Source organism: Arachis stenosperma, chromosome 9 (assembly GCF_014773155.1).
Source record: "Arachis stenosperma cultivar V10309 chromosome 9, arast.V10309.gnm1.PFL2, whole genome shotgun sequence".
Taxonomy (NCBI): domain Eukaryota; kingdom Viridiplantae; phylum Streptophyta; class Magnoliopsida; order Fabales; family Fabaceae; genus Arachis; species Arachis stenosperma.
This window is the reverse complement of record NC_080385.1, coordinates 67,210,176-67,220,880: the sequence shown is the minus strand read 5'-3', so window position 1 is coordinate 67,220,880 and position 10,705 is coordinate 67,210,176. Positions and strand designations below refer to the sequence as shown.

The 10,705-nt window shown below is 37.2% G+C and overlaps 1 protein-coding gene and 1 non-coding gene across 2 annotated transcripts; one reads left to right on the top strand and one right to left on the bottom strand.

Moving 5' to 3' along the window:
- Positions 1-7,096: 7,096 nt before the first annotated feature.
- LOC130953288 (small nucleolar RNA R71) lies at positions 7,097-7,204 on the bottom strand. Its single transcript, XR_009075458.1, has one exon. It is a non-coding gene; the product is annotated as a small nucleolar RNA R71 (small nucleolar RNA).
- Positions 7,205-9,835: 2,631 nt separating this feature from the next.
- LOC130949580 (uncharacterized) lies at positions 9,836-10,213 on the top strand. The gene has a single exon (XM_057878258.1). It carries the CDS (start codon positions 9,836-9,838, stop codon positions 10,211-10,213), a length of 378 nt encoding a protein of 125 aa, XP_057734241.1.
- Positions 10,214-10,705: the final 492 nt, after the last annotated feature.

Sequence of the window (10,705 nt, the reverse complement as noted above, 5' to 3'; positions counted from 1 at the left end):
TTTATATAATCAATCATATTTTCACAGCTTTCCTAGAAAAAATAACGCTTAATGTTAACATATGAAATCAAGCAATAATTCAAGTAATACCGTGTATCTTGTACATCAATTTACAAGACTAAAATGGTTAATTACTAAACATTTGTATCTTTTTATAAGCAAGGAAGACTATTTGAATTGATTAGTACTTGCCCAACTTAATTGACTAAGAAAGAATGGACCGTCATCAAATTTACCAAGAGCATTCTCCAAGGAATCAAAAACAAAACCTGATTCAAACAAACAATTTTAAGAGCCACTTTAAATTTGAAAACTCTTTTCCTCTATCAAACAAACTTGTTATTTCAATGTGATAGATAACATCTTCAATAGCATCTATGCCATCCTGCATCCATACCACATATTATGATTGAAATTATAATTCTTTGCATAAATTGAAGACACCCCAAAATTCTTAAGCATGGAAATATTTATGAATTATGAAATACGTTGAAAATATTCTTTACATTTATGTATTTTTGTTACAACTATACCTTGAGAACATTGAGAATATTCTTATTACATCCATATTTTTTATCAGCGATCAATACCTTGTTAATATTGAAAAAAAAAGAATCAATTAGAAAGTTGAAGTGGCAACATATTATCAAAGAGTTCCTTTGCAAATCTCACAAGAAGCAAATAAATAACATTACCTTGTCACTCTCAAGTTCTCTCCTTAGTCTTCTTGTTTCTTGTTTAAGTTCTTCTACTTTCTACTCCACAGACTAGCATTTATAAAAAATAATACAATAAATCAGGTTGCAATAATTGAAAAAATAAAATAAAATATCAGATTGATTCCCTTTGTTCCATTCGCAGTGGTCAACTTTGCCTTTGATGAGCTATATTTTGTCGGTATAGAATTTTTCAATAGAATTGTGTCGTGAGTATAGTCTAAACCAACAAACTATAACCCATCAAACAAAGAAAGTGTGTGTCCACAATTCAAATCAATAACCGAGAGTATTAGTCCCAAGTCGTTCTCCCTAGGAGTTGCCCTAAGATGCACATAATTGGTTAGGAGTTCTCTTGGTGTTTGAGGTTGAATACGAGAAATGTAAACAAGCTTGCATAAAAGCAATGAACAAATAACAAGTAGGCTAAAGGACAAAAGAAATTAAATTAAACAAAGGTGAGTGACAATAAATCAATGTAAAAGCCTTGGCTAGGGTTGGGAATTGGAATTCCTATCCTCATTGTCTCCAACAGTTGTGATAAGAATTGGTTATTGCTCCACTTAGTTAACCTCTAACTATGAAGGAAAATCCAGTAGAAATAATCAATTTGAGTTCACGAGTCCTACTCAAATCCAAGGGAAAGACTAGAGTTATTGTCATGCAAATCAATTAGCAATTTCCAAGTACCAATCAACAAAAGGCTTTGACAATTCAAGTGTCTCCAATCATCCAACCCTTAAGCCAAGAGTGGAAATTCTACTCCATAGCTATAGTTGACATTTTCGCAAACATTTGGTGAGCAATAATGAAAGACATTGTGAAATTGAGAAGAGAATTTGAATTCAAGCTATCTAATTTAAGCAATTAACAACAATCAAGTAATCAACAACAATGAACATGAAATTCTTCAATGCATTAATAGAAATCAAAGTAACACGATCCAAATCCAAGATCTACAATGCTAGAATAACAAGAACACTAAATTGAGAGTAGAGGACTGAGATCTACAAACTAGAACAATGAAGAATTAAAATTGAATTCAGATATAACCAAAGGATCCAAGTAAAATTAGAATTGAGAAAGCCAAAACCTAGAGAGAAGTTAGAGTTTCTCTCTCTAGAAACCTCCAAAACTAACTACCAAAAATATCTCAAAGTGTGTAATGATGTACAAGCTTTCAATCCCTTGGTCCTCTTAAGTCTTTTGGTGCCAAAATTGCTTCAGATTGGGCTCCCCAGGTCACGCGAAATCGCCAGCCACGAATTCACTTAAAATGTCACGTGCCCAGCGTTACGCGTACGCATCCTTTGCATTTTGCGATCCACGCGTACGCATCGATGAAGCTTTTGCCCAGCCACGCGAACGTGCCAATTATTTGTGTGCCAATCCAGCAACACGCATCCACGCGTGCGCGTCGATGCTAAAGCTCCAAAGCTCTAATTTCCATGTTCCTTTCACTTATGCATGCTTCCTTCATCTCTTCTAGGCCATTCTTGCCCTACAACTTCTGAAATCACTTAACACAGATCACGGCATTGAATGGTAATAGCAGGGGATTAAAATGTGGCATAATTGAGGCCAAAAAAATATGTTTTCAATCAAGAAGTAAAATTAGAAAGGAAACACAAAACCATGCATTATGTATGAATAAGTGTGAAAGAATATTGATAAAACCTCTAAATTCCACACAAGATAAACCCTAAAAATGGGGTTTATCAACCTCTCCACACTTAAACCACGCAAGTCCTCATGCTAAAAGAAAGCAAACGACCAAAGAATCACAAGAGAATTGGGTTCATGAGATGCAAATTACCTATATAGCTGCAATTAATGCAAATGTATCTATCTACTTGGTCAGAGGTAGGTCAACTTCCAAGAATATATATGAGCACATAGGGCCAAAATGACAAAACAATTCATGACTCTACCAATTCAAAACATCAAAGTGGGGTGTATATAACTTACATGAGGAAAGCTTGCAAAAGCTGGGAACTAGGAATTGAGCGTCAAACCCTCACCAGAAGTGTTTGCACTCTATTCTCTCTAGTGTTTAGGGTTGACCACTCAATCCTCCTCTAATCATGCTTTTCCTGATTTGTTTATCATCTAACAATCAACAATTATCCAATGCATGCATGCACCTATCACGAGGTCTTTTCATAAGTTGTAATGGGGCTTGGGTAAAGGTAAGGATGCATATGGTCAAGTGAGCTTGAGATTTAAATCTTTGATTAACATAAACTTCCCACCTAACCTATGACAACCTATACAATTTTAAAGCTAACCTAATTACCCATTCTTCACTTTTCCCACACACCCATGCATTTCTCTTTTCAATTCACATCCCATATGCATTGATATTATTTGAACTTTTCCTTGGGGCACTTTGTCCCCTTTTTATTGTATTTCTTTTTCCTTTTTTTTCTTTTTCTTTTTCTATATTTTCCTTCTTTTTATTTTTTTGTTTTTTTTCTCTTTTTTTTCTTTTTGATGTAATTATATACAAAGGTATTAGTGCATATGGTTTAAACATTTAATTAACACATGAGCATGTACCCAATTCCCAATATTTTCAACAAAATACAAAAATACCCTTTTACCTCAACCAATGTCCCAAGTTTTCCCACACTTGAATGATGCACACACTCACTAGCCTAAGCTAATCAAAGATCCAAATTAAGGACATTTATTATTTTTCGCTTTAAGGCTTGTAATGTGCTACAATTAAGAACAAAAGGGGTTAAAATAGGCTCAAAGTTGGCTAATAATGGTTGATGAAAGGTAAAGCAATTTGGGTTAGTGAGCTAAATGAAATGATGGCCTCACTCATATAAATACATGTATACATGGAATAATGGACATAAAGAATCGAACAAATCAAAGATCACAATCATAGAAAGAGAACATTGCACACAAGAATGGAAATAAGTGGTTATAAGATGTAACCACACAATTAGGCTCATGTCTCACATGCTTGTGTTCTTAGCTCAACAACCATGTTCTGGAATACATTCTTCAAGCAAGATTAACACGAACGATTTCCAAATTGGTAGGGTACCCTATAGATGATTTCTTGGAAAAAAAGTTATCACCCTAACTAACCAAGTAGTCCTAACATGCAAAGATTGTTCAAAAGAAAAAACTAACCATGCAGTTTATCCTAAGTAACAAAGGAAAATCAACATTATGGGTGTTGAAAGGGAAAAATTATTACCTACGGAGATCGATCGAACGACTTCCCCACACTTAAGAATTAGCACGGTCCTCCGTGCTATTAGTGAGGCACAAGGGGCGATCGGGTTTGGAATTTCCACTATCCTTTACATGAATGTCATTGTCACTTAAGATGGAAGTGGATGTGGAGATCTCCGGTTCCTCCATAGGAGGGGTCACAAAACTCAAAAGCTTATTCACATAAGCAAATCGACATTGGTTTCATCATTCGTATCGGTCCATCTTCTTATGGAGATGTACAAGCAGTTGGTGGTCCGATCTTTGTTGTAGTGCGGACGAGGTGGTCACAAAACTCAAAAGCTTCTTCACCAAAGGCTTGTGGTGTTTCACGGGAGGCAATAGATATTTCCCGCTTGATGCCAAGGCATCTTAGGTTAGTTTCACTAACCTTTTTTTTGTTTTAGTAGGTTTTATGCACTTTCTTGAGCTATAATTAAGCAATTGGGTTAAAAATTCATGTAGGACTATATTCATTCAACCATGGTTATTTTGATGCAATTTCATGAGAATTATGCCATAATTACTAGTGTGCTAAGAATGATGCAATCTCTCATTATATTAGCAAGGCTTTGATGCATGTATTGCTTGATGATAGGTGGAGAAAAGCATGGAAGAAGATTGAAGAATGGCCATTGAAATAAGGAAGAGGAAGCAACATTGGTGGCCAAAGTTGGACCACCAACGTTGCCTCAAACGTTGGAAGGAAGGCAGAGTAAAGCTCTGCGTTATTATTTGATACCCACGTTGGAGGGAGTGTAGGTGAGCCAACGTTACCTCCAACGCTAGTGATACAATGTGCTTTTTGAAAATTAGAAAAATTATGGTGACGCGTACGCGTGCTATATGCGTATGCATGGATTGTGAATTTTTGCCAATCCACGCGCACGCGTGGATAAGCCAACATTAAAGGGAGTGTTCTTGGTCCAATGCTGAGGCCAACGTGTGCGAAAACGTTTAAAAATTGGGATTTGGGGAATTTGCATCCACGCGCACGCGTGGATGAGCATTCTGACCCCAAGCACGCACACGAAAAGGCAGCGTGGCCGTGTGAAGTGGTAAATTATACCATCCACGCGCACGCGTATGTCACGCATATGCATGGATAAGAAAACGTTGGCACTCTATTGTTGTGTCAAACATTTCTCAAAACGTCCAAAATCCATTTTCTTAGCAGGACGTTTGACTCAACGTTTGCTCTCAAGCACATTTCTTCCCAACAGCATGGGAGTCAATTGGAGCAACTTCAACCCATTTCAATTAAGGCCAAAAGCCCAATATAGAGACTAAAGATCAATTGGAGAAAGTGTATAAATAGCTTAGAGTTCAATTCAATTAGGGGCGTTGACACACGGAGTATTAAAACTCTGCCCAATTTTACCTTCTCTGCAACTTTTGAATTTTACAATGTACTTTTCATTTCTATTTTCCATTTTTAGAGCTATAAATAACTCTTCATTGGGTTAGGGAGCTCTGTGTAATTCAATGGATCAATATTAGTTTTCATTCTTCTTCTTCTTTCTTTTCTCTTGATTTTGCTAGAAAGCTTTCGGTCTTCATCCAATTGGATAGTTATCTTGGGAAAGAAGCTATTCATAATTGGATCTCCTCTGAACCTTGGAAGAGGAATGAGGAGATCATGCTAGAAATGCTTTCTCACATTGGATTAGATTGGGGTTTGGATGGATGTCGTGACATGTAATCCTACGAACACTTTGATCTATGAATATATGTAGTATAATCAGTGACCATACTTCATCTCTTTCTATGAGCACTTAAATCATGGAATTAGGCAATTGTTCATGCTTAGAGAGATTAGATTTCCAAGGAATTGGGATCTAATCAATTAAGATTGTCAAGGAGATCAATGAATGCATTGATTGAGGAAGAGATGAAAATGAATTTGATCCGGATAATTATAACATCTCCTGACCCGAATGAGTTTTCCCATTTCTGATCTACCCATGCTCTTTACATTATGTTCTTTAATTTGATGCTTAATCCCCATTCCCTCTTAATTTCTTGCAATTTAAGTTCTGCACCTACATTCCTTCTGTTATTTAATTTCTTGCTCTTTAAATTTGCCTGCCAATTTACAATCTGCAACCTCAATTCAATTTCTAATTTTGCTCAACTAGAACAATTCTCCAATTAACATTGATCAACCAACCAATCCCTGTGGGATTCGACCTCACTCTATTGTGAGTTTTTACTTGACGATAATCCGGTGCACTTGCCGGTAGAAAACTTGTTGAGAGACAAGTTTTCGTATATCGAGTTTATGGCATCGTTGTCGGGGATTGGTTTGGTATTGACAATTACAAAATTGGAGGATAACTAGATTGAGCATTTTTCTTTTCTTTTGTTAAATGAATTTCAATTTCAGCTGTTCAATTTTAATTTCTGCAATTTTAGTTATTTCTCTTTATTTTTCTTTATTTCCTTACTTTCCAGCAAGCTAACCCACTAACCATTTGATAAATTGCTCTAACTAAGCTAACTATACTCCATTTTAGTGGACTCTACACTTGCTGTCTCTTGTACTTGTTCATTGTATGACAGGTAGAAGAAGGGAAACCTCAACCTCTTTTGATAGTGAATCGAAGAGGACCTTCCTTAGATTAAGGAGGGAATCAAGAGGAAAGAAGGCTATTGGTGTAGAGGAAGAGGAGGAAGACTTGGATATAGATATGGAGGATAAAATGGAAACTCATCATGAAGGAGAGGTGAACAATCATGCCAGAGGAGGTGCTGCTAACCTTGCTGGACAAGAGAGAAGAGTGCTGGGTTCCTACATTAATCCCAATCCTGGGACTTGTAGGAGCAGCATTCAAAAGCTAACCATCCATGCCAATAACTTTGAATTGAAGCCTCAACTCATCACTCTCGTCCAAAACAACTGTTTTTTCGGAGGAAGTGCCTAAGAAGACCCAAATCAGCATCTCACTACATTCCTAAGGATCTGTGATACAGTGAAATCAAATGGATTTCATCCTGATGCCTACAAATTGCTTCTATTCTCATTCTTCTTATTAAGGGATAAAGCATCCAAGTGGCTAGAATCTTTTCCAAAGGACAGCCTCACAACTTGGGAGGATGTGGTGAATAGATTCTTGGCAAGGTTCTATCCTCCGCAAAGAGTGAATAGACTGAGAACTGAGGTGCAGACATTTAGACAGTAGGATGGTGAAACCTTATATGAAGCCTGGGAGAGATTCAAAGATTTGACAAGGAAATGTCCATCTGAGATGTTTAATAAGTGGGTACAACTGCATATCCTTTATGAAGGGCTGTCATATGAATCAAAGAAAGTTGTAGACCATTCATCTAGAGGCTCCCTTAACAAGAAGAAGACCATTGAAGAAGCCATTGATGTCATAGAAACAGTGGCTGACAATGAGTATTTCTATACCTCTGAGAGAAGTAACAACAGAGGAGTCGTGGAGCTGAACAACATGGATGTAATCTTGGCCCAAAATAAAATAATCGCTAAGCAACTAGCTGATTTGACCAAGCAAATGTAGAAGAATCAGGCTGCAACTATCCACACTCAACCATCACCTCAATCAGAGTCAAATACAGAGGAAGGAGTTGACTGGGAACAAGCTAATTACATTGGAAATTCTTTCAGATAAGAGCATGATCCATACTCGAAGACCTACAATCCAGGTTGGAAGAATCACCCAAACTTTGGGTAGGAAAACCAACCAAACCAGAACCAAAATCACGGACCCCACAACTCCAACCAATTCAACAAGTCCACCCACCACAACTCCAACCAAAGGCCACATCAACCCTCACAAAACAGTTACTCTCATCCACCATATCAAGCCCAAGCCAATCAGCCTCTGACGTTAGGATTTTTGCTAGTAAAGAATTTTATAAAAATAGTCGCATTGTAGATATAGTTTCTAAACCAACAAAAATCCCTTCGTACAAACATTTTGGTTGTCACAAGTAACAAACCCCTTTTAAAATTGATAACCGAGTATTTAAACCTCGGGTCGTCTTCTCAAGGAATTGCAGGGAGGTATGTTCTTATTATTGGCTATGAAAAAGGTAAAATTGGGGTTTTGAGAATGAGGAATAAATATGACAAATAATTTAAATGACAATTAAAATAAATAAATACTGTAAAGCAAACTTTTGGTAAGGTATGAGAAATTGGAAGTCCAGACTTTGTTATTCTTAGCAATAATAATGAAAGTTGAATCTTAATTCCACTTAGTTAACCTTTGCTAAAGCAAAGGAAAGTCAAGGGACTAATTAATTTGACCTTCGAATCCTATTTATTTCCTAAGAAAAGGTTGGGATTATTGAAGTTCAGTTCAATTAGCAAAGATAACAGTTATCAATAATGTTGAGCTAAGATAATTCCTGAGTTACTAATTTCTTAACCAAGACCAAAAGGAAAAGAAGTTAAATCTGCTGGAATAAAAATTGTCTTCAAATTGGGGATAATAAAAAGGAACAATCATAAACTGAAATACCTCAAATATCATTAAATAAAAATGTTAATTCTAACATGGACAATATCAACAGCCAATTGGGCAACATCAATCAAACACAATAAAAGCTTCAGAGTAAACAAAAATAGAAGAGAAATTAAATAGTAAAAGGAATATTGAACTTGGGATCGAGAGTTACTCCTAAAACTAAGAGAAGTCCTAAATCCTAACTCCTAAACCTAAACCTAAATCATGGAAAGTGACTAAAAATTCTCTCACTCCCTGAATGGATGCATTCCTCCACTTCATAACCTCTGGTCTATGACTTCTGGACTTGGATTTGGGCCAAAAAGGCTTCAGAATCCGCTATGAGCGTTTTCTGCAATTTCTGGTGTGTGGCCTTTGTCACGCGTCCGCGTGGGTCACGCGGTCGCGTCATTTGGAGTTCTTCTTTTCACGCGGTCGCGTCGGTCACGCGTTCGCGTCGTATGCGATTCGCTCAAGTCGCACGGTTGCGTCAGCCATGCGTCCACATCGCTGCTTCTTCGCTCTTGGCACGCGATCGCGTCGTCCATGCGATCGCGTGGATGCCAGTTTCTTCAAAACTCCATTTTGCACTTTCCTTCCATTTTTGTACGTTTCCTTTTCCATCCTTTAAGTCATTCTGTCTTAGAAGATCTGAAACTACTCAACATACTAATCACGGCATCGAATGGAAATAAAGGTAATTAAAATAATTAATTTTAAAGCATAGGAAACATGTTTTTCACATACATCACATAATAAGGAAGGGAAATCAAAACCATACAATTAATATGAATAAGTGGGTGAAGGATTGAATAAATCACTCAGATTAAGCACAAAATATATCATAAAATATGGGTTTATCAGCCTCAATACCCAATTCCCACCCCACCATCAGAGGACAAACTATCTAGCATTAAAGCTATGCTTGCAAACCTTTTCAAGGAGTCTGATGATATGAAAAAATTTAAGGAAGAGGTGAGATCCAATTTGCCAAATTAAGATGCTACCATTCAAAAACTTGAAGCACAGATTGGGTATCTAAATAAGCAAGTCCCTGGCCATAACCCGTGTAATGCTATCAAGACAAACTCAAAGGAGGAATGTAAGGCTATTACACTCAGGAGTGGAAAGGAATTGAAAGGGACCTCAAAAGAAACTCAAGAAGAGGAAGCAGAGGGAAGTTCAAGTGACAAGGAAGAAGCACAAACACATGGTCCCAATTCACCTGAAGAAAAAGAAGTCCTAAGGCCATACGTCCCTAAAGCACCTTACCCTCAGCGCCTAATGAAGAATGCAAAGGACAGCCAATTCTTTAGATTCTTGGAGATTTTCAAGAAATTGCAGATCAACATTCCCTTTGCTGAAGCATTAGAGCAAATGTCACTCTAAGCTAAGCTTCTCAAGGAGTTAATGACCAAGAAGAGAAGTTGGAGAAATGATGAAACTGTGGTGTTAACTAAGGAATGCAGCGCCATCATCCAACACAAATTACCTCAGAAATTGAAGGACCCAGGAAGCTTCCAAATTCCTTGTATCACAGGAGAAATCACAGTGGAGAAGGCCTTATGTGATTTGGGAGCCAGCATAAATTTGATATCCTTAGCAATGATGAGGAGAATGAAGATTGAAGAAGGCAAACCAACAAGAATGGCACTCCAATTGGTAGACCGATCATTCAAATTCCCTTATAGAGTAATGGAGGATTTGCTAGCAAAGGTGGGAGACTTCATCTTCCTATCTGACTTTGTGGGAGACTTCAATCATTATGGAAAGGCCATTTTTAGCTAGTGCAGAAGCCATTATTAATATCCAAAAGGGTGAACTTACCCTTAGGCTACATGATCAGAAAATGGTGTTTAATGTGTTCAAGGCCATGAGTTACCCACAGGAGAAATTAGGAGAGTGTATGAAGTTAGATACAGTGGAAATTGTGGTGCAAGAAACCTTTGAAGAAGAGCTTGAAGATGTGATAGGAGAATACTCCACATTAAACATTGAGGCTACAGAAATTCAAACAAAAGAGGTACTCATCTCAAGCACATTAGAAGAAAAGAAAAAGGAGAAAGATGCACCCAAATTTGAATTGAAAGCACTACCTTCCACCCTCAAGTATGCGTACTTGGGAAGTGATGAAAGCTATCCAGTAATCATCAACTCCGCCTTCAGTCAAGAGCAAGAGGAAGAGCTAATCAAAGTACTATAACAACACCAAAATGTCATTGGATGGATTCTTGCCAACTTAAAAGGGATAAGTGGTGGACGAAATTGTGATCCATGCTC

Bases quoted from the DNA above. Each gene is read 5' to 3' on its own strand.
- LOC130949580 (XM_057878258.1), top strand. From the start codon at position 9,836: ATGACCAAGAAGAGAAGTTGGAGAAATGATGAAACTGTGGTGTTAACT.